General features: G+C 37.5%; 1 protein-coding gene across 7 annotated transcripts in view; it reads right to left on the bottom strand.

Annotated features, from left to right (window-relative positions):
- Window positions 1-25,463, bottom strand: part of ANAPC1 (anaphase promoting complex subunit 1) — a 184,694-nt gene that overhangs the window by 106,500 nt on the left and 52,731 nt on the right. For all 7 annotated transcript variants that reach the window (XR_010317985.1, XM_023557036.2, XM_010597103.3 and 4 more), the window contains 8 exons: window positions 21,463-21,731; window positions 20,011-20,102; window positions 19,043-19,191; window positions 10,834-10,912; window positions 10,202-10,238; window positions 10,036-10,106; window positions 6,406-6,584; window positions 792-1,006 (listed from right to left, as the gene is read on the bottom strand). Coding sequence is in view for 6 of the 7 variants with exons in the window: in XM_023557036.2 (XP_023412804.2) it covers window positions 792-1,006; window positions 6,406-6,584; window positions 10,036-10,106; window positions 10,202-10,238; window positions 10,834-10,912; window positions 19,043-19,191; window positions 20,011-20,102; window positions 21,463-21,731 (1,091 nt within the window). In the remaining variant the exon portion in view is untranslated. The remainder of the gene's footprint in view (window positions 1-791; window positions 1,007-6,405; window positions 6,585-10,035; window positions 10,107-10,201; window positions 10,239-10,833; window positions 10,913-19,042; window positions 19,192-20,010; window positions 20,103-21,462; window positions 21,732-25,463) is intronic.

Here is a 25,463-nt window from a genome sequence, read left to right as displayed (position 1 = left end):
GTGGTGGAAGAATGACAAATGATGGTAACAAGATAGATAAAAGGACAAGAGAGTAATTTTAAAATATAAGTTGAAGTGATCCAAGGCAATAACTGTGGAATGTCAGTCAGCCTACTGACTCTTAAACTTTTTCAAGGGATGTATTATGTGTTAAACAGAGCTGCAGGAGAGAAGGCTCAGACAGTACTGCCTAACACTTTTGAAAAAAAAGTAATAGTATAAGTTTAAACTATACCCCAAAAAAAGCAAACTCTATTCTTGACTAAGACTCAGAAGAACGAGTCCAGTGTTTTGTTTTGTTTGTAAATTCTTGAGGTAATTAACTACCAGCAAAATGGTTTTAGATTCACCTTTTCTAAACAGCACACCACCCTGGTGGTGTAGTTGGTTAAGTGCTACGGCTACTAACCAGAAGTCAGCAGTTCAAATACACCAGGCACTCCTTGGAAACCCCACAGGGTCAGATCTACTCTATCCTCTATGAGTCGGAATCGACTCTAGGGCAATGGGTGGGTTTGTATTTCAAGAGTAGGAGGGTTTCAAATATAATGTCACCAAATGTCAAAGATACTTTGAAAACATGTTTGGTTTACTGAGGCTAGATGAAAACTTAAAAATACGTGACACATTTTAATTTTAAAGTATCATTTTAGGGTTATTAAATGCTATAAAAAAAAAATTTTTTTTTAATAAAATTTTAGTACAAAAGAAATATAAACAAGTCCCAAATGCAACAACAACAAAAAAAAACTCTGACAAGACTTGAGAAAATGAACAGTATTTTCCTTTACCTGTTTTCTTTTTCTTCAATGAACTCGTGGTCACTGAGCTCTGGGTACTGCACTACATTGACGCGGACAGGATGCGCACTTTGAAGAAGTCTTCGCACGTCCTGCACCCTTAAATCTTCACTCCATATTAATGACATAACCTCCTGGTTCATGTCATTCATGCCATCATCTTCTTCCTCAGTTTCTGTTCCTGAAGGAACATCTGATGAGAGCACCTGAGTAACAGACTTTATTGTAGTTATAATTTAAAAACCAGTCAACATACACTTATTGAACAGCAGGATATATAGGATAATGTGCCAAGACTATACTGGCACAGAGGAAGGATGTATATTTAGAAGAAAATTTATAATTATTGGTTTAAAGTTTAAAACCTCAAGCACCAAAAAGTACCTCAAAACTCGGGTAGAAGCTAAATTGTAAACAAATAAAGGAACCCTAAAGAGAGATTAGCCAAAGACAGGTAAGTTTGCTTGATATCAAACACAAAAGTATTAAAAAAAAATTTAATTTAATATAAAGGGAGTCTAAATAAAAATATTCTCTACAAAATCTTTTTTCTAACTACAAAAAAATTTTTTTTAATTTTTTTTATACTTCTGAACCAATGCAAAATAAATCAACCAGAAGTAAAATAACTCTCTCCACAGTAACCTTTGCGTCACATTCAAAGCAACCAATTTATCAAGACTCTTATAGCAAACTGAACCAACACAGAGGAATACACTTAAACCTGTACACAAACGGAGACGTGTATTTACATAAGCGCGCATGTACATACAAACATTCAAATGAGGCAGAGAAAGGAATAACGTATGAGAGTTTTTAGTCTTCAGTTCAGAGGGAAAATATTACTTAAAATTTCTTAAAAAGAAGGGGGTCCTATGAAAAGTACTTAGATTATGACTAAGATTTAAGGCAAAAAAATTGATGTCTACATGTTAGCTAGTCACTTAAAATTATCATTCCACTTGGCTCTCCCATCCACTCAACTGCTAAAGCCAAACCTCTTCCTTCTCTCAGAACGAGGGAGCAAACTCTACTTTCAAAATATCCCTAATCCAAGCACTTCTCATTACTTCTTCCATTACTACTCTAGTCCAAGCTACTACCTAAATGGCCTCTTTCCCTGCTTCCGTTGGACAGAAGACGAGGCATGCCCATCTAAAAATATAAATACTATTTATTTCAGTTTCTGCTGTCCTACATACATGTCCAGCATCCAAACAAAAACCAGAACAAGATCCAGAGATGAATGAAATGTTGGAACTTTCAAAGAGGCACTTTAAAATAATTATGATTACCATGTTAAAGGATCTAATGGGAAAGACAGACAATACACAAGAATCGATAAAAAAAAAATTGAGCAGAGGTAGAAACTATAAAGAAAGAGAAAAATGGAAATGCTAAAAGTAGAAAACATAAAATCAGAGATAAAGGACCCCTTAACTACTGAGCAGATTTAATACACCTGTGAAAACAATCAGTGAACTTTAAGCGAGACCAATAGCAATTATCCAAACCAAAATATAGAGAAAAAAAAGAAAAACACAGAATCCACGAGCTGTGGGGCAAAATCAAACAGTCTGATATACGCGTAATTGGAGTCTAAGAAAGTAAAGAGAAAATAGGTCAGAAAAAATATCTGTGGAGATAATAGCTGAGAATTTTCCGAAATTAATGGCAGACACTAAATCACAGATCTAAGAACTGAAAAGAGAATGAAGCCCAAAATGTAGGACATCTTAGTCAAGTATCTTTGTAAATTAATTAAATGGAACTAGTTTAAATTTTAAAACCATGCATAACTAAGAGGCACTAAGAATACTATTAAGAAGCAAAGTCTGCATATAATTTGTAATTAAATCTTAGTTCAAAAAGAGTAAGAGTCATACAAGATACTATAATCCCTCATTACCATTCTTTATTTTTAGTCATGGCAGTAGATTCTGTGTCACTGCACAAATGAAAGGGTGCAGAGGAGAGATGAATGACTCGGGCTCACCAGCAAGCCTGATAGCCAGCATCATGTTCTTACAGCTCCAGGAGGAAACAGTCTGGTCAGCCAGGACTAACCACCGAATGTTCCAAAGCAGAGATGGGTTGAGTTCCCAAGGTATACTGGGAACCTAATGTGGAAATCTTTTTTAAAAGTACACTATTCCCCGCTTGGAAGCATTCTTTATTGAGTTAATGGGAAAAGTTTAAGTGTAGGACAATAGTCAGTAGGCTGAAGCCCTTGAGAGAAACACTATAAATAAAATGTAAAAATCTAACTTCATCCTAATAGTTTTGAAAAGGAAACAAAGCATTGCAAGTGGATTATGAACCCCACCCGCTATCAGAAAGAACCCACACAAATATAAATAATCTGTTGATTACTGTGTTACCACAATCTCGCGAGTTAGAGCCGTCTGCTGCAAATAGCCAATTCTTGAGACGGGGTGAGATGGGTAGCAAGAGCTTTATTAGATATACTGGTATATGGAGACAGAGGGGAATGATCTCTTCCTAAAGTGGTCTGTCTCACTGGACTACAGATCAGCTCAGGTTTTTAAGGGAAAAGGGCCAGTATGTTTTAGGGACTTGTGGAATGTCCACTCTCTTTCTTCTGTTTGGTTTCGGTGGTTGTATCTCAAACATGTTGATCTTTTCCTGCCATTATCCCATCAGCTCAGGAGGTAGCAGGTACCATCCTTCGTCTTATTTGACAGGCTTAGATCAATATTACTTGTTTTCCACAGCCTTAGAGGAAATATTGGTTAACACTTAACCATTTGGGGAGCTAACATCAGGATCTTACTTGGAGGCAGGGATGGGCTGGGGGAGGGAAAGGAGAAGGAAAAAAAAATTGGTTCAGGTACTGTTCAAGATATGGCTGAGCAGCCTGTTTCATAAGCGTAAGAAAAATATCTGGAAGGATACACATCAAGACGTTGAGGAAAGTTGGATAATATTTTCTTACTTTATATGGTATCTTAGACGGAATTGATCACGGTTGGTTTTCACTTTTTTTAAGTATGTTCCAAGTAATTTTTTTTTTTTTTTAAGGAGAAGGACTGAACTGCAGCCCAACGGGTAAGGAAAGATAATCCCTTGATCTGCCGTTCTGGGCACCCAGGCTCAGCATGTGGTTTTACATGAGGCTTCCCAGTCCAGATAATTCAATCAGACTCCAACACAGATGTGAACTGCATGGAACCTTTTTATTTTCCCTCAGAGTTTTACACCCCTTTAACAGAGATTCATTCCCAGATGAAATGCTAAAGTTTTGCATCATTTAACCTAGAAACAACAATGTTACCCCGAGAAAAACATTAATGGCAGATATCAGATAACCACTCTCAGTTCATAAAAACTCACTGTTCCTAGCTAATTTTAAAAGAGGTTATGTTCTAATGAGTGAGTTAGATATAAGATACAGATCCAAATAGCTGACAGATTGAATTTAGATGGGATTAATTATAAACTGTAGCCTCAAATAACAAAATAAATTGAATTCAGACAGAATTACTTAAAATGACATTTAAATACAAAGGAACAATCATCATTGAAACTTGTAAGAGCCAAAACTCAACACAACTGCCTTGTTTTTGCAGATTCCACAAATTTTCCACATCTTACAGAGTGCAGTCTTACCACTTTTCTATCGTTTTAGTGGAAATATTTGAGTTTTCCTTCTCTGACAGGTTTCTGCCTTACATAGGTTCTAGCTTTCGCAGGTTTTACTGTATTTTGTGCTAATGATATTAAACTGCTCTCTCTCATGGTAACAAATAAGCTCCAAATGTTAAAGACTTTTCTTGGTCAAGAAAATGACAACAATATTATTAGCATAAAACAATGGTTTTCTGTCTGAAAAACAGCAAACCTAATTAAACTAAGAGTTGTTATTTAGACACAGATTACAAGAGATATGCTGGGACATCCCTGCTGAACATGGACCCCTGGGGAGATGGTTTATCTCACAGGTCCGTTAAGCAGCTCTGGTATTAGGAATATGTTTTATACAGACTCAAAAGAAGCATTAACAGCCTAAGGCCTAATGTGATTTACAAACAGTCACTGTGCATTGATTAAAAAAAAATTAATTCAAAGGCTAATAAGAGATGAACAGCACAAATAGTAGCCAAATTTCCCTTGTTTTCTCAGGGACATGAACATAACCATCCCTGAATCCTCCTTGATCCTCAGGATAATACAATGCTCCCATTTAGTTTAAGAAGGTGAACTACAGTGCTGAAAGAAGTTTTAAAAGTTTTTAAAATTTTTTGTTTTAAAAGAGGCAGATTTACAAAGAGATAATGGAGGGGTAATAAAATATTTCACTCTCTAATTGTAGGCCTCTTAGAACTCATCCTTGAGAAAACGGATTTGAAGATTGATGAAGGAGAGTATTTCAGAGGAGGTATCTTAAGTCATCTTCTAAATAATCCTGGTACCCAAAAAAAATCCTTTTCTTGGGACTTCAGTTTTATGTAATTAAACAGATTATGTTTACACCTATTAAGAAAGTTTCACTCAATAAATTTAACAGATCAAAAAAGTATGAAAGACAACAAAAAAAACCATTGCTGTAGAGTCAATTCCACCCCATAGCGAACCTACAGGACAGAGCAGAACTGCCCCATAGAGTTTCCAAGGAGTGCCTGGTGGATTCAACTATCGACCGTTTGGTTAGCAGCTGTAGCATTTAACCGCTACACCACCAAGGTTTCCATGAAAGACAACAGTTTAGGTTAACTAGAAAAGATGTCTGCCTTGAGCATTGTGCTCTTTTAAAGATTTATCTATGTGGGAACAAACTGACAACATCTCGAAAGGTTAGATGAGAAGCTAAGGAAGCAGTGACTATAAACTGATGGTGGTAAAATAATTTAGGAAGGGATGGCATGAATGGTTATATAACTTGAAGAATGTAATCAATATCACTGAACTGGACAGGCAGAATTTATTGAAATGGTATATCCTATCCTGTGTGTATTTCCACAAAAATAAAATTAAATTAAATCTAGAAAAATATGAAAGAGAAAAGTTTTATAATAACCATTCAAATTCAGGATATATGTACACTATCTTTTTCTATATAATAATTACTAAGCAGTTAATTATTCCTGGGTGGTACAAACAGTTAATACGCTTGGCTGCTAACTGAAAGACTGGAGGTTCAACTCCATCCAGAGGCGCCTTGGAACTAAGGGCTAGCAATCTACTTCTGAAAAATCAGCAACTGAAAACCCTTTGGAGCAGTTCTACTGTAACATACATGGGGTCATGATGAGTCAGAACAGATTCAATAGCAATTGATTTCAGCTGGTTTAAATAGTTTAATTACTAGTATGATACAAACAGGGAAATTTCTCATACTGAATCAGTGCTTGTCCTGACTCAAGAGGCAAAGAAAAGTCCAGCCAAGATACAGCATTCATAAAATCTCCATTCCCATTTACAATTAATAAGGTTTGTCCAATTACAAACCCCATCTGGCATATGCTATATAAGACAAACTGATACATACACTTGCACAAAGACTTAAAGGAAAATGAAAAACATTTCTACTTCTATTTTATTTGAGACTAAAACTGAACTTTGAACTTCCTATGTCGGTACTCACAGATTTCCCTTTGGGTAAGTTTCCTTCACAGGCCTGCTTGGAAAGGTCCTGACGTCCAATCAAGAGACAGACAGCTTCTGGCCAGTCAGAAGCAGGCTGCTCACGGCAGTGATAAATTGCATCTCTGATGGGAAGTGCAATTCCAAAGGGAAGAGTCTCCAAATCTCTTAAGGTGAATCCTTACAGTGAAAGGAAAGGAGAAAAAATTTAATTTAAATGTACCACTGTCCCAGTTATCTTCAGACTAAAGTTAATAAATATCTATCCTTACAAATAAGAAATACATTTCATTCAACTTACTACCAGTCTAATGCCTTGGCATCAGGGGTTAATATAAAAGGTTTCTTTAAAAATTGCAAAAGTATTAGTACCCAAAATATGTAGAGGTCCTAAAAACCTTAAGATAAACACAGACAACCCAGGGGGAAAAACACAAAGAACAAAAAAAAATTTCCTAGAAAAGAGACACAGATAGAAAATAAACACACAAAAAAGATGCTCTACCTAACGAGTGGTCAGAGAAAACCAAATTAAAACCACTAGGAAATATAATTTCACATCCACTCCACAGACAAATGTTTTTGTTGCTGTTGGTGTTACATATCGTCGAGTCTGTTCGAACTCATAGGGACCCCATGCACAACAGAACAAAATGCTGCCCAGGCCTGCACCACCCTATCATTGTTATGCTTGAGCCCACTGTTGCAGCCACTGTGTCAAACCATCTTGTTGAGGGTCTTCCTCTTTTTTTCACTGACCCTCTACTTTACCAAGCATGACATCCTTCTCCTGGAACTGATCCCTCCTGATAACATGTCCAAAGTACATGAGACAAAGTCTCGCCATCCTCACTTCTAAGGAGCACTCTGGCTGTACTTGTTCCAAGACAGATTTGTTCGTTCTTCTGGCAGTCCGTGGTATATTCAATATTCTTCACCAACATCATAATTCAAAATTCATCAATTCTCCTTCAGTCTTCCTTATTCATTGACCGGCTTGCACATGCATATGAGGCAACTGAAAACACGGTGGCTTGGGTCAGGGGCACCTTAGTCTTCAAGGTGACATCTTTGCTTTCTAACATTTTAAAGAGATCTTTTGCAGTAGACTTGCCCAATGCAATACGTCGTTTAATTTCTTGACTGCTGCTTCCAATGGCGTTGATTGTGAAACCCAGTAAAATGAAATCTTTGACAACTTCAATCTTTTCTCCATTTATCATGATATTGCTTACTGGTCCAGCTGTGAGAATTCTTGTTTTATCTTAAGGTGTAACCCATACTGAAGGCTGCAGTCTTTGATCTTCATCAGTAAGTGCTTCAAGTCCTCTTTACTTTCACAAGCAAGGTTGTATCACCCGCATATCGCAGGTTGTTCATGAGTCTTTCGCCAATCCTGATGCCCCGTTCTTCATATACTCCATCTTTTCGCATTATTTGCTCAGCATACAGATTGAGTAAGTATGGTTAAAGGATACAACCCTGACGCATAATTCCTGATTTTAAACCATGCAGTATCCCCTTGTTCTGATCAAACAACTACATCTTGTTCTAAGTATAGGTTCTGCATGAGCACAATTAAGTGTTCTGGAATTCTCATTCTTCACAACGTTATCCATAATTTGTTACGATCCACACAATCAAAAGCCTTTGCAGTCAATAAAACACTGATAAACAACTTCCTGGTAGTCTCTGCTTTCAGCCAAGATCTGATATCAGCAATGATATTCCTTGTTTCACATCCTCCTCTGAACGTGGCTTGAATTTCCGGCAGTTCTCTGTCGACGTACTGCTGCAACCATTTTTTAATTATCTTCCGCATAATTTTCCTTGCATGTGATACTGTTTGGTGATTTCCGCATTCTGTCTGGTCACCCCTCTTTGAAATGGGCACGAGTATGGATTTTTTCCAGTTGCAATTCACCACAGAATGACAAACTGACAGACGAGCGGTGGAGACAAATATTAAAGTCAATCAATACCAAGTGTTGGCAGCTATGTAACGCAACAGTAATTCTCATCTACCGCTGATGGTGGTGTAAACTGATACGACCACCCTGGAAAGCAGCTGGCATTACCTAGTAAGGTTGAACACGTATAGACAGGTCCAACCCCATAGCCCCTAAAGGCCAGAGAAACGTGTATACATGTGTACCAAGACACAAGTATTAAAATACTCACTCACTACATTGTTTCTTTTTGGCAAAATTGTCTATTATCAGTAGAACGGGTAAGTTGTGATATATTCAAACAATGGAATATCACATAACAGTGAAAATGAATGACCTATAACTACGTGAGTCACATGGATGAATCTTTTTAAAACAATGTTGAGTGAAGAAAATAAAACAGAACACATATTTATATCCATACACATTTACATAAAATTCAAAAACACATAATACTATGCAATATATAAATATAGTAAAACTATTTAAAAAAACAAAAAGGTAATACAAATTTTAGGTAGAGTAGTGGTTACCTGCAGTAGCGAGGGTGTGTGGGAGGGGGTATCAACTAGCAGCAGACACACAGGGGCCTTCTACTACATTGGTAATGTTCTATTTCTAATGATGGGTGACAAGTACAACAGTATTCATTTATTTATATTCTCTAAACATATACTTTTTTTTGTATGTATACCATATTTCATAATTAAAATCTTTTGAATGCTCATTTTAAATAAAATTTATTTTTCATGTAATGATTTTCTAAATTTTACAGTAATGTGCATTATTTATCAATTACAGAAAGCTGATTAATTACTGAGGCAAAAATATTCCTTTACACAAGAATAACACTTTTATTAAAGATTATGTGATATACAAATGGATAAAACTCAGCTGGCGTTTTTCAGTACAGGTATCCTATACCTATATGACAAATGTAATTTTGAAGGGGACATTAAAAATGAACTGTGAAGAACTAAGTCATTTGGAACATTCTTCAGATAATTCAGAAATTTCTTGTAATATTCACTAAAACATTAACATACTATACTTTGACATCATTTTTTATCATATCTTCATAGGAGTAACTTTTAATTTTGCTTTTTAGTTACTTTTTTTTTTTTTAGTTCTTCAGTGCTTGTTTTTTTTTTTACTCTATTTAAACCTAGGGGCACAGGTTTTGGGAATATAGAGACCTCTTATCCTCCCGTTTCCTTCTTCCCAGCTAAATGTTCAAAATCCTTGGCCTACAGCCTTCAAAAACACACTCTGTAATGTTTATACAATTACTTCTGGACTCTGCCAGAAATAATCATTTGATATCTGAGTGTCAGGATGGCTTCAAAGTCTGAACGTGTAGTGATCAGAGAACTCCATTCTGAGGCCAGTCTACTAGCCACAACCTTGAATGGTCTAAGGTGAACGGCAAAGAAAGTTTTCTTAATCACTAAGAGCTGAAAAACTGGTATCCCAGACACTATACAGAAGTTGCGAGGCTGGCCTGAAAAGGATTTGATGGTCTGTAATCTCAATCCTGTGGAACCTTCCCTTCTCTCTTCATGCCTCCCAGTTCTATCAAGTATGGAAAAAGCACAGCTTAATAAGGGGGTGTTCAGTGTGAAAGAAGGAGGCTTCTCAGCTTCATTTCAAAGAGACATAAAAAGTAACAAAGAACCTCTTACCTACATTAGTCATCCAGACAACTAGCCTTTCAGCTAGGCTAGAAACTGATGCAGAATGCTTAAAACTACATCTACAAGAGAACAAAATATGAAGTTATTACACAGATTAGGAAAACACGTACTGCTTTATATTTTTAAAATAAAAGCACTTGCTGAAAAAAGTCACCTGTTTTCCTCTTGTTCTGCCTGTGACTTTTGGGTGGCTAAAAGGAACAAAATGGAATTTTAGTATTTTGATAGTCATCATGATGATGAAAACACATAATATATAGAAGACATTTGGAAATAAGAATTCATTAACAAATATCTCCTAAAAAATAATAAAATAAGCAGTACTCCGGCAGGTTGAAAAGCTTAAAAATTTCATGCCAAAACAGACCTTTTTTTAACTATACCAAAAATATAAGATTTGTTAGATTTTAAGTAACTGTGGTTTCTGAAAATCAGCTCTGGACTGTAGATTAAAATAGTGCTAGCCTTTTATTAAGGAACGCTGGTGGAACAGTGGTTAAACTGCTCAGTTGCTAATGAAAGGTTGGTGGTTTAAACCCACCAGTCACTTCGTGGGACAAAGATGTGGCAACCTTCGAAACCCTATGGGGCAGTTTCTATTCTGTCCTATAGGGTTGCTACAAGTCAGAACTGACTTGATGGTAGTGGGTTTGGTTTTTGTTTTTTTTAAGAGGCAAGATGTGGCCTCTAAACCAAGTACTTAGGAAATTTTTATCTTTTATTTTAGCTCTGATATAAACATGTATAAAAATTTTTCTAGGGAAGCCTAACACTGCACCAACTTACCTATAGTTATTCTGGATAAATACTGTGAGGCTTCATCAGAAACAGAGCCCTCATCACCAAGTATGTAGAGTGCCATGCTCTGCATAAAGAGAAAATTAACAATTTTGAAAATCAGTACTATTTAACTCAGGATTACTGAGGTATAATATCAATATGGAAAATTCATCTATATTAGGTATACAGCTCTACAAGTTTTGACAAATGTTATGCTATCATGTGACCATGCCCACAATAAAATCAAAATCCCACTGCAGCTGAGTAGATTCTGACTCATAGTGACCCTACAGGACAGGGTACACCTGCCTCATAGGGTTTCCAAGGCTGTAAATCTTTATGGAGGCAAACTACCATATCTTTCTCTCACTGAGCAGCTGGTGGGTTTGAACCACCGACCTTTTGGTTAGCAGTTGAGCACTTAACCAGTGAGCCACCAGGGCTCCTTACTACCAAAATAATGATACGGAAACCTGTATCACATGAAAAAGTTCCCTTGTGCCTCTCTGTCATCAATTTCCTTCCCCTACACCAAAGGTGGAAACAACTAATCTGTTTTCTTTCCCTAGAGTTTTGCCAATTCTATGATATCATGTAAATGGAGTCATATGGTAGTCTTTTGTGTTTCAATTCTTTAATTTAGCATAATGTCTTTGAGATTCAGTCATGTTACTGCATGTATCAGGAGTTCATCTCTTTTTACTGTCGACTATTACTCCATCAGGCAGATGTACCAAAATTTATCTATCTATTCATAAACTGATGGACATATGGGCTGTTTTCAGTTTGCGGCAAGTATGAACAAAGCTTCTATGTGTGAACATATGTCTTCATTTCTCTTAGGCAAAATACCTAGGAGTGGGATTGCTCAGTCTTACGGTAAGTATATGTTTAACTTTGTAAGAAACAGATTTGCAGAAGAACTAGCAATGCATGAGAGTTGTAGCTGCTCCACATCCTTACCAAAATGTGTTTTGTTTTGAGCCTTTCTAACAGGTGTCTAGAAACCCTGGCAGCATTGTGATTAAGAGTTCAGCTGCTAACCAAAAGGTCAGCAGTTCGAATTCACCAGGCACTCCTTGGAAGGAGCAGTTCCACTCTGTCCTTTGGGTCACTATTAGTCAACGCAACTGATTAAAAGGTACCTCGGTGGCTTTAATTAGTTGTTAAAACATTATGTTCATTTACAAACAATTATACATGACTGAAGGCCATCCCCTAAAGTAAGGTAATGATTTAAAAAAGACCACCATTCACACAAAAGGTTCTCAGTGGAATGTCAAGGTATTCACATTACCAAACACCTACCTTAAGAACTTTAATTGCTTCAAATCAGTTTTGGAAGTAGGGTGAGATTAACTACCAGGCTAAAACATCCCCATTTACTAAATCACTTTGCTTTTACCCTAAGCCCCAAAGAACCATAATGGTATTTGCTTTAGGCAGGGAAAATAAAAACGTAGACCAAAAAAAAAAAAAAAAGAAACACATTAAACCTAAAAAGAGTTTAAAAATATTTAGAATGTCTAACAAAAGTATGTTTTTATCTCAGTTTTTTTTACCTATAAATTACTCAAAAATACCATACTACTAGTGACTAGAGATGAATCAGATCTCTTTCTACTAAATGAGAAAACGTACATAAAGTTGCCTGAAGACAACGAAACCAAACCAAAGCCCACTGCTTGAGAGTCAACTCCAACTCATAGCAACTGTATAAGGACGGAGTAGAACTTCCCCACAGGGTTTCCAAGGCTATAAATCTTTATGGAAGCAGACTGCCACATCTTTCTCCCACAGAGTAGCTGGTGGGTTCAAATCGCCAACCTTTCGGTTAGCATCTGACCACTTAATCACTGCACTACCAGGGCTCCTTTTGAAGACAACAGACCCCAATAACTGTTGGATCATTTCCGTACTTTCCCTTCCCTATTTCAACAAATGGTAAACAGACAATACCATCTCCTTATACAAGTAATTCAATGGTAAAAAGTCGTAATTAGCTACAAGGGTATGTCTTATTAGGTAAACATCACATTCCAAAAAAATTAAAATCCAATAAAAAGCCAAATATCTATGAAAAATGGCTCTATTTCCAGCAATTTTTCAGAGTAAGTATTACTGATCAACACTCCTGCAAACAATTAAACAAGCTGGATAAAGTATTTTTTAAAAATATTTTTGTACATTGCAGCATAATAGACTGCTTTTTGTGTGGCCTTTCTAGCTATGGTCTTATAACTCCCACCCAGGCGACTGGGCAGGACTGTGTGATAAGGTAATTGTGGCCCACCATGGGTATTTTTTATGGGTATTGGTCAGTTTTGCCATCCTGCTAGGCTTGAAATGAACCACCCCAGAGGTGGGAAAGAAAACAGCCCACCATCACTGTCATGGATTGAATTGTGTCCCCCCAAAATATCTGTCAACGTGGCTAGGTCAAGATTTCCAGTATTGTATGACTGTCATTTTGTCATCTGATGTGATTTCCCTATGTGTTGTATATCCTATAACTATGATGTCATGAGATGGATATGTGGCAGTTATACTGATGAGATTTACAAGATTAGATAGTGTCTTAAGCCAATCTCTTTTAAGATATAGAAAAGAGAGCAGAGAGACATGGGGACCACATACCACCAAGAAAGCAGCACCAGGAGCAGAGCACATCCTTTGGACCTGAGGTTCCTGTACAGAGAAGCTCCTAGACCATGGGAAGATTGATTACAAGGACCTTCCTCCATGGCCAACAGAGAGAGATAGCCTTCCCTTGGAGCTGACACCCTGAATTTGGACTTGTAGCCTACTGGTCTCTGAGGGAATAAATTTCTCTTTGTTGAAGCCATCCACTTGTGTTATTTCTGCTATAGCAGCAGTAAATAACCAAGACAGAATGTGGTGCCAGGAATGGGGTGCTGCTTTAACAGATACCCAAAATATGGACTGGTTCTGAAACTGTGAATGGACAGAGGGATCAGAACAAAGTGAGAAGAACACCAGAGATGGTGCAGATGGTGAGAAAGCAGCAACAGAGGACTGGCAGCAGCAGAGAACCGGTAGAAGGAGAACCAGGAGACCAGCACCGGGCAGCGCTGAAGCAGACCCACAGAGCAAGAGAGCTCAGTGCCTCTGTGCAGGAGGCTTCCTGGTGGAGTAGGGTACCTCCAGGCACTGAACAGTAGAGGTAGGCTTGCTAACCCACAGAGCAAAAGAGCTGAGTGCATTCCAGTCAAAGTTTACTGGCGGAGTGGGGTGCCTCCAGACACTTATCAGTGAAGCTACTGAGCTTTGGAACACTTGCCCTAGTAGGCAGATGCGGGCTAGAGGCCAAGGAACACAGGAAGCCGAGCTGCCTCAGTTTCAAAAGGTATGGCCATGACCTCTGACATTTCAAAGGGTGGAGCCATGGCCTCTAGTGTTTCTAAAGGTGGAGTCGCCACTCAGATGGACTAGGAGAATGGTAGGCCTAAAGCCAAGGGAGCAGAGCTGGGCCTGGGAGGCAGAGCTGAAGCCCAGGTTTGAGGGGTCTCCACCCAGAATCTGGAGGGCACGGCTATTGTGTAAATGATCTCAGAAAACAAAGGATTATTTGCAATGCCTTGAGGGCTACTGCAGTGTGTTCTGCTGATTTGCTTGGTGCCTGTTATGCCTTCTTTCCCTCCCATTTCTCCCATTTGTAATGGAAATACCTACTTCAAGGCTGTTGCACCACTGTACTTTGGAAGCAGATAACCTATATTCTAGATTTCACAGATAAGGAAGAGTTTAGATTTTGGACTTGGAGTTAATTTAAGACTTCTGCTGTGATATGATGGGGTGAATATGTTTTACATGTGGCAAGGACAAGAATTTTTAGGGGCCAAAGACTGGAATGTCATGAATGGAACTGTGGCCCCCAAAAATATCTGTCAACTTGGCAAGGCCATGATTCCCAATATTGTATGATTGTCTCGACCATTTTGTCATCTGATGTGATTTCCCTACATGTTGTATATCCTGTCGGTATGATGTAATGAGATGGATTAAGTTATACTGATGAGACCTACAAGATTAGACAGTAGTGTCTTAAACCAATCTCTTTTAAGATATAAAAGAGAGATGCAAGCAGAGAGACATGGGGACCTCGTATCACCCAGAAAGCAGCTCCGGGAGTAGAGCATGTTCTTTGGACCTGAGGTTCCCGCACAGAGAAGTCCTAGGCCACGGGAAGACTGATAACAAGGGCCTTCCTGCAGGGCCGACAGATGGAGAAAGCCTTCCCTTGGAGCTAACGCCCTGAATTTGGACTTACAGCCTACTGGTCTGTGAGAGAATAAATTTCTCTTTGTTGAAGCCACCCACTTGTAGTATTTGTGTTACAGCAGCACTAGATAACCAAGACAACCACCAAGGAAGGAGAGACTGGCAGGACAGACCTGCAGGAGATGATGCAGTGGGCTTCCTGGCCCACGGAGCAGGAAAGCTAAGTGCCTTTGGACCAGGGGAAGCCTATGCCTGACCCACGAATTTGGTACCTGTCAGCCGCCACAATCGCATGAGCCACTTCCTTTACACAGTTGGTGAGTTCTGTGAGAAGTTGCAGCAAATTAGGAAACCCAAAGACAGAAGGGAGAGTACTCAGGAGAGGGGGAGTGGTTTATGTTAGGCATGGAGTGGTACAGTAATCATGACATTGTGGTAATGGCATACAGATAGACATATACACTAATACAACTGAGAGTCCAAAAATAAACCCCATATACCTAAAGCCAACTGATTTTCAACAAGAATGCCAAAACCATTCAGTGGGGAAAGGACAGTACCTTTAACAAATGGTACTAGAACAGCCGGATTACCCACATGCAAAAGAGTAAAATTGGGGCCATACCACACACCGTACATAAAAATTAACCCCAAATGGATCAATAACCTAAAGCTAAAACCTTAAAACTCAAAGATGAAAACAGGGGTAAATGTTCATAACACTGGATTTGGCAATGGATTCTTAGATGACACTGAGTACAAGCAACCAAGGAAAAAATACACAGACTCTATAAAAAAAAAAAATTTTTTTTTAATCAAAATTATGAACATTTTGTGCATCAAAGGAACTATACAGAAAGCGAAAAAACAACCTATAGAATGACAGAAAATATGTGCACATTATCTATCTAATGAGTAACTTGTATGCAAAATATATAAAGAACTCTTACAACTCAACAACAAGAAGACAAAGAACCCAATTATAAAATGGGCGAAGAACTTACATAGACATTTCTCCAAAGAAGATATACAAACGGCCTACAAACATATGAAGAGATATTCAACACCATTAGTCACTAGGGAAATACAAATCAAAACCACAATGAGGTGCCATGTCATAACTACCAGGATGGCTATGATCAAAAAATAAAAAATAACAAGCGCTGGAGAGGATGTGGAGAAATTGGAACCCTTGCACATTGCTGGTGACAATGTTAAATGGTTCAGTCACTGTGGAAAACCATTTGGCAGTTCCTCAAAAAGTTAAACATATAGTTACCATATGACCTAGCAATTTCACTTCTTGGTATATACCCAAAATAACTGAAAACGGCACTCAAACAGGTACACACACGTTCACAGTAGTACTATTCACAATAGCCAAAAGGTAGTGATAGCTCATATGTCCATCAACAGATGACTGGCTAAACAAATAGTGGGACATACATAAAACGGACTCTTATTCAGCAATAAAAAGCAACAAGATACTGATACACACTACAACATAAATCAACCTCAAAAACACTATGCTAAGTGATGAAGCCAGACACAAAAGGTCACATATTTTTTGGTTCCATTTAGTCAGCTGTCCTCAAGTAATTTCAACTCATCACAATCACATGTGTGTCAAAGTAGAACTGTGCACATCTAGAATAGGTAAATCCTCAAGAGATGGTTGCTAGCTACTGAAGGTAGTGGGAATGGGGAGTGACTGCTTAATGGATATTGGGTTTTATTTTGAGACAATAAAAATGCCTAGTAACTACACAGCTGTGGTAATTGTACAATATTGTGAATGTTCTAAATGTCACTGAATTGTTCATTATGGTCAATATAGTAGTTAATTCTATGTTAGGTGAATTTTACCTTAACTAAAAAAGAAAACCAAACAGCAGCAGGCAGTTTCTGAATTCAAAAAAGAAAAAAAACCCATTGCCGTCAAAATCAATTCTGACTCATCGCGACCCTATAGGACAGGGCAGACTGCCCCATAGAGTTTCCAAGGAGCTCCAGGTGGATTTGAACTGCCGACCTTCTGGTTAGCAGCTGTAGCTCTTAACCACTACAGCACCAGGGTTTCCTCTGAATTCAAAGTACTACCACAATGAAGGCGAGTTTACCTTTTTTCTTAACTTCCTATCTCCTCAATCTGAACTTAACTCAATCAAAAACCCTTAAATGAGCACTATGGTTTAGACAGGGAGAGCTCTAGGAGCAGACCTCAAATTTGGCTCAAAGAGCCAAAAAGGGAACTCCTAATGCTCAGGAAGAGTAAGAAATCCTTCCTTTTTTTTCTTTCTTCTCTTGTTCCCTCCCATTTTTCTCATACCCCAGTCCCCAGACAATCCAACACAGGTAACAACAGCTTGTAACAAGGGCCAGAAGGACAAAAAACTCTGAGAAAGGAAAACTTTCCATTTAATGGTGCTGTTATTCCAAGCACACAAGTACACGAAAGAAGGGGATAACTGCAGCCCCAAGCTTCTCATTGAACCCCCAAGGCCTAGAAGGCAAAGGGGAGATCATAGATAGACAGGAAGAGATGTCAATTCTCCCCAAATTATTCTACAGGTTTAACACAATTCCTTTCAAAATTCCAGCAGGATTCTTTTGTAGCTACAGAAAAGCTGATTAAATAAAATTTATATGAAAAAGCAAAGAGGGTGAAACAATTCTGACAAAGAGGAATAAAAGAGAGAAGAATTACACTATCCAATTTCATAACTAACTATAAAGACAGTGTGGGGAGCCATATACATCAATGGACTAAAACAGAAAATCCAGAAGTAGACCCACAAGAATGTGGTCAATTGATTTTCTACAAAAATGCAACAGCAATTCAATAGAGAAATGATGTCTTTTCAACAATTGTGTTGAAAGAGCTGGACATCAAAATGGAAATATAAGAACTTTGCCCTAACCCTCACACTTTACAGGAAATTAACAAAATGGATGATAGACCTAAATGTAAAACATCAAGCTGTAAAACTTCTAGAAGGAAACACAGCAGCAAATCTTCGTGACCTGGAGTGAAACAGAGTTCTTAAATATGACACCAAAGGCACTACCATAAAATTAAAAACTTGATAAATTGGATTTCATCAAAATTAAACACTTTCAGTCTACAAAAGACACATCTGGAGGATGGTGAGGTAACACAGGCTACAAACTAGAAGAAAATATTTGCAAACCACCTATCTGACAAAAGATTCGTATCTAAAACTCTAAAAACTCAACAGTAATAAAACAATACAATTTGCAAGAGGGCAAAGAATACGAAAAGACTTTTCACTGAAGAGGATATATATTGATGGCAAATAACCACATGAAAAGATGTTCAACATCACTAGCCATTAGGGAAATGCAAATTAAGACCATGATGAGATATCACTATAAGCCTATCAGAAATGGCTAAAATGAAAAATAGTGACAATTTCAAATACTAACAATGATGCAGAGAAACTGGATCTCTCACACTGCTGGTGTGAATGTAAAATGGTATGGCCACCCCGGGAAACAGTTGGCAGTTTCTTTAAAAACTAAACATACACTTACTATATAACCCATGTATCTCATTCCTGGGTATCTACTCTAGAGAAATAAAAACTTAATGTTTACACAAAAAACCTAAACATGAATGTTTACAGCAGCTTTACTCATAATTGCTAAAAACTAGAAATAAATGTTCTTCAACAGGTGAATGGATAAACCAAGTGTGGTATATTCACACTATGGACTACTACTCAGCAATAACAACCAACCAACTATTGATATACACAACATGAATGAATCTCAAAAGCATGAGGGAATTTTCTTTGGGGGGAGGGTGATAAAATGATGTTAATATTCTAATTATGGGGGTGACTGCATGAATCAATACATATGTTGAAATTCATAGAACTTTACATTCAAAAGAGCCAATTTTGCTATAATTTAAAAAAATAAACAAGACAGGCAACATTTTAATACATACCAAGACTATAAGTTTACTTCTTTCACAGATTCCAGGGAGGTAAGGATAGGGTGGTATTGCTTCACCCTTCAGACGAGAACTCACCCACTGATAAATACTTGGCGGCTCAGGAGTAAAAAATGATGGATGATGCATAAATCCTGTCTGACCTTTAAAATTAGACATATACAAGAATATATTAAGACAATACTATTTTATGTTAAAGGAAAAACAATCAACAGTACTCAATGGTCATTCTGAAACAATGAGAATAATATTTTTTTCTATTTTCTCCGAAGTGCTCCAGGTTTTCTGCCACAGTAAACAACTGACTATATTATTATATGTAGAATTTAAATAACTACTATTTTATCCCAAACTGGATGGAAATTAAGCCAATTCTGTGACCAAGGCATATAAAGAATCTAACCAAATTTTTCTGGCCTAGCCCTAAATATGAAAGAAAAAAAAGAGACACTCAGGATTGAACCATATTCTAACAATTGGGCCCTATACCTTTGAATCCCTTTAGCTCAGGGTCTAGGACAACACCATGGTTACAGAAATGTTGTATATCTGTACTGTCCCATATGGTAACCAATAGCCCCACATGGCCACAGAGCACTTACGAGTGGCTAGCGCAATTGAGAAAATGAATTTTTAGTTTTAATTAACTTAAATTTAAACAGTCACTTATGTGTAGAGGCTACTAATTGGATAGCAAAGATCTAGGGAAAAGCATCCTTGGCATTGGAAGCTCTAAGCTTTTGCAAGTCAGAATCTTAGGGATGGGTAGAACTCTCCCTATACACTGAAGAGGTTGTGGCTTACAGTAATGTAAGACAAAGATTAAGCATTTGAAATGAAAATCTACCTGGAGAAACATTTTTTCCTGACTTAGAGGCAAATGGTAAGAAACTGTCACTGAGAAAGATACAAGTAAACATCATTCCATTGTTCAGAAAATCTTTAATGTCACAGATGCTTACCTTGATCAATTGTGCACACTTGTCCAGTAGTTCTGACAAGCGTTGGGTAGTCTCTATAGTAATGATCTACATAAGGCCCCAACTTTAAGTCCCTAAAACAGTAAGAGCACATAAAAAAAAGAAATAACAAGGAAAGTGTTATAGCATTATCGTCCAGTCCCCTTGGGTTAGAAGTCATCAGTTAAACTTTTTAATTTTGAAAACTTACTCATGAGAAAGAAAGTAATCAAATCTAGAGCTTCTTTTTTCTATTTCTGGACTTGAAAGCGCCCAATATAACACATGCAACCTGAACTCTTTTCGCTGGATGAATTTCATGATAGTAAAACTAGAGCAAAAACACTGGGGTCTAGTTTCTGCCCTGTCATTTATTAGCTGTGATTTTCAGCAAGTCACCTCTATAAACCTCAGTATTTTCTTCTAGAAAATGAGGAAACATCAGTTAATCCACTCTGAAGCTTTGAAGATTAAATTATATATGTGAAAAATACGTCATAAAATGTAAAACATTATGCAAATGTTACTTATTTCAGAGAGCCATAATCAGGTTTAGAAACTACTTAATTACAAAAGGATTTTCATGATAGTGATAATCTCTCATAAAAGAAACCGACCATAGCTAAAACTACCATGTCTCAGAAAAAATTTCAGTTTCTCAGGAAAGATCACAAAGTTAGAAAATGTGCTGTCATCTTAACTCAGAGGGTGATATTTCAATTCAAATTCAACTTCCTCTATTATCGAGGTTCACAAAATTTCAAACAACACCTAAGCAGGACCCTTAGAATTCAGTTCCATGAAGAATTCAACATCAAAAAGGTGCTAAAAAGGCTCATAAAACATATTATTACAACAATCTTGTTGCAGATCCACTATGAGGACCTGAAAGATAGGAACCACCACATACTGTGACGCTGGAGGCAAAGGCCAAACGAGCCCAAATTTAGCAGTCTACACTGGTGTTCCCGCTCCCACTGTTCTTTCACTGACTTGCCTAGGAAACAAACTTGGGCAAGTTTCCTCATTGCTACAAAAGGACTGTATTACCTACCTTGACAATTTAAACTTTGATTTTATTAACTACAAAGCACTATGTGAATGTAGATATTATTACAAAACAGCAGGTATTTTTTAGGACTTCTGCGGGTTCTGGGTTACCACAGTGTAGCCAGTCATCTCGTCAAAATATACTTTGAGCAAGTCATCCCCTTGCTTAACACCCTGTTGTGACTTCCCACTAATCTTAGGACAAAGACCAAAACCCCAGCATGTCCCACAAGACCCTTACTTGGCTGGTATCTTTAAATGATTCTGTAGTTTATAGAAAATGCCCTGCTTTCTGAGAAGGTAGATTTCAGAAATTTATTTACAAGGTTCCTACATAATATTCATGGATAAGATCGATTCATTTAAGGATCGCTTGGTAGTTTCTAATCTACAAATAATATTTACCTTGCCAGCTGAACAAGAAGGTCAACAAGTGAACGAATCCCTTCTCCCATTAAAGTATTCAACTTAAGCTCCTCATAGACAAGATGAAGAACAAAAAAAATTGCAGGTATGTGAACAAAGAGAAGTGTAGAAGAATCCAGGCTTAAGTTCTGTGAAAATTCCTCATCCTTCATCTCTGAGGCTTCCAAAGAACTCAAACATAAAGATCTAGTCAAAAGATGAGACTCAACATTCTGGTGGTAGTCTGAATTTAGTAAATACTCCCAGTCCTGAAAAGGATAAAAAGAATGTAATTTTTTTTCAAAAATGCTCCTTGCAATGTCATCATGAAAAAAGAAAACCAACTTACTTAAAACAACCCAAACTCCAGTTTTACATTAAGTTTATCTTAGAATATGAAAAAGTCACCATGCTGAAAACGACCAACAGTGAAACCTGTGAGAGCCAGAACTTGACGGGACTGCCTTGTTTTTTCAGGTCTCACAAGTTTTCCACCTTTGAAAGGGTGCAGTCTTACCACTTTTCGATCACTCTGTACTAACCAAAACAAAAACCAAACCCAGTGCCATCAAGTCGATTCCGACTCACAGCGACCCTATAGGACAGAGTAGAGCTGCCCCATAGAGTTTCCAAGTAGCGCCTGGCAGATTCGAACTGCCGACCCTTTGGTTAGCAGCCGTAGCACTTAACTCTGTACTAGGGGAAAATATTTGCATTTTCCTCCTCCCAGGTTTCCACCTTACACAGATTCTGGCTTTCACAGGTTTTACTGTATAAAATAGTCAAGTAATTTCCAGATATCAGTGATAAACATTAAGACAATCCATCTTTAAGAAGTGCTTGAAAAAAATCTAGTCACGTCCTCTTAGAAAAGAGACTTTCAAAGAGAAATCCTACTACTTAGACAGGAACTAAGAAATTGAAAGACTACCTAAAGCTATTTTTTATGAAGTCAAAATTAATGAATGAAATGTGGGAAGTGCAAATAGGCAGGTTTAATAACCACCACACTGATTTGTGTTTTGATAGAAGAGTAGGTCTATAGGTCTGCCTATATTCAGATGGTATATTTGTCTCTCTATATTTATAAAATGTTGAACTACTAATATAGCCTAATAATCAACTAAATTTTATACTGAGAGCGACTGTACCATACTTTCCCAGTGTTGGGAGCCCTGGTGGCACAGAGGTTAAGAGCTACGGCTGCTAACCAAAAGGTCAGCAATTCAAATCTACCAGCTGCTCCCTGGACACCCGAGGGGGAGTTCTACTCTGATCTATAAAGGTCTCTACTGAGTTGGAATTAACATGACGGCAACAGGTTTGGTTTTGTTTTTTTCTGAGTATTAAGTGTGCTTTGGTTATTACTTTTGGTTTATTTCACTGTTCTCAGAGAATGTGGTCTATTCCATTTCTAGATTTTGGAATTTATTGGTCTTTTTGTAGAGCTTAATACAGTGTGTTATTCTAAACATAAGAACTCTTAGACTGAATACAGAAAGAAAAAAAAAAAAAAATAGCCAAAAAACTGATTGATTAGACAAGCAAAATAAAAAAAACTTTATGTTCATCAAAAGACTGTGTTAAGCCACATGCTGAAAGAAAATATTCACAACGCAGGTAAAAAGAACTCATATCCAGAATATGTAAAGAACTTCGATTTGCTCAATAATGGTTTCTTTAAATCCAATTAAAAAATAGGCTAAAGACTTGAACCTCAAAAAATACACATAAGCACATAAAAAAGTTCCTAATATCATTAATTACCAGAGAAAGGCAAATTAAGAAAACTAAGGCGCCTCAGTGGCACAGTGGTTAAAGCACTCAGCTGTTAACCAAAAGTTTGACAGTTCAAACCCACCAGCTGCTCTGTGGGAGAAAGATGTGGGAATCTACTCCTGTAAAGATTTTAAAACAAAAAACCCACTACCATAGAGTCAATTCCAATTCATACTGACCCTACAGGACTGAACAGGACTGCCCCATAGGGTTTCCAAGGCTACATATCTTTACAGAAGCCGACTGCCGCATCTTTCTCCCACAGAGTGCCTGGTGGGTTTGAACTACTGACTTTCCGGTTAGCAGCTGAGCACTTTAACCACTGTACCACCGTAAAGATTAAAGCCTTAGAAACCCTGTGGGACAGCTCTACTGTGTCCTATAGGGTCACTAAGAGTGGGAATCGACTCAATGGCAATGCGATTTTAATAAGAGAAAACTACTTTGTACACACGCAAATGGTTATAATGAAAAAGACGGACAACAGTAAATGTTGGCAAAGACATAGAACAAAAGGAACACTCATACATTACCGGTCAGAGTGTTAAAAAAAAAAAAAAAAAACCAGTTTGGGAACATGTCTGGCAATTCCAGCAACGAATGGCCCAGCAATTTCACTGCTAGATATTTATCTAAAAATTGAAAATATATGTCTCCAAAGACTTGTAAAAGAATGTTGGTAGTAGCTTTACTCATAATAGCCACAAAAACGGAAACAGCCTAGATATCCATCAGCAGAACTGACAAACTGTGGTAGGGTCATACTACTCAGCAATAAAAAAGAATAAGCAACTGATACCTCCAGCAACAGAGATAAATCTCAAAAACATTACCCTCAGTTAAAGAAACCTTACACCAAAGATTACATACTGTATTACTTCATTTATATCAGCCACGTTCTAAAACAGGCAAAACTAATATATTGTGATAGAAATCTGGTTGCTTCAGGGAAATGACTGAACATGGGAGCAAGACCCTGGACAAGTAAAGCATTACTGAAAAAGAAGAACAAAGTGGGAAGCCTCACTGTACCTGATTTTAGAACCTATTGTACTGCCACCCTAGTCAAAACAGCCTAGTACTGGTACAAAAACAGATACATAGACCAATGCAACAGAGCTGAGAATCCAGACATAAATCCATCCACACAGGGGCAGCTGATATTTGACAAAGGCCCAAAGTCTGTTAAATGGGGAAAAAGAGAGTCTCTTTAACAAATGGTGCTGGCATAACCAGATATCCATCTGCGAAAAAATGAAACAAGACCCATACTTCACACCATGCAGAAAAACTAACTCAAAATGGATCAAAGACCTAAATATAAAATCTAAAATGATAAAGATCATGGAAAAAAAATAGGGACAATGCTAGGAGCCCTAATACATGGCATAAACATTATACAAAACATTACTAGCAATGTAAAAACACCAGAAGAGGAACTAGATAACTGGGAGCTCCTAAAAACCAAACACTTAGTTCATCCAAAACCTTGAACAAAAGAGTAAAAAGACAACCTACAGACTGGGAAAAAGCTATTGGCTACGGCAAATCTGATCACCATCTGATCTCTAAACTCTACATGATACTGCAAAAACTCAACAAAAAGAAAAATAACCCAATTAAAAAATGGGTAAAGGATATGAACAGACACATCACTAAAGAAGACATTCAGGTGGCTAATAGAAATATGAGGAAATGCTCATGATCATTAGCCATTAGACAAATGCAAACCAAAACTATAATGAGATACCATCTCACCCCAACAAGGCTGGCACAAAATGATAAATGTTGGAGAGGCTGTGGAGAGACTGGAACACTTACACACTGCTGGTAGGAATGTAAAATGGTACAACCACTTTGGAAATCGATTTGGCGCTTCCTTAAAAAGCTAGAACTACCATACGATCCAGCAATCCCACTCTTTGGAATATATCCTAGAGAAATATAAGCCTTCACACAAACAGATATATGCACACCCATGTTCACTGCCACACTGTTTACAACAGCAAAAAGATGGAAGCAACCAAGGTACCCATCATCGGATGAATGGATAAACTATGATATATTCACATAATGGTATACTACACAACGATTAAGAACAATGATGAATCCAAGAAACATCTCATAACATGGCGGAATCTGGAAGGCACTATGCTGAGTGAAATCAGCCCACTGCAAAAGGACAAATATTGTATGAAACCACTAGTATAACAACCCAAGAA

Source organism: Loxodonta africana, chromosome 15, assembly GCF_030014295.1.
Source record: "Loxodonta africana isolate mLoxAfr1 chromosome 15, mLoxAfr1.hap2, whole genome shotgun sequence".
Lineage (NCBI taxonomy): Eukaryota > Metazoa > Chordata > Mammalia > Proboscidea > Elephantidae > Loxodonta > Loxodonta africana.
Note: the sequence above shows the minus strand (reverse complement) of the source record. Positions and strands in the feature narration are given on the sequence as shown.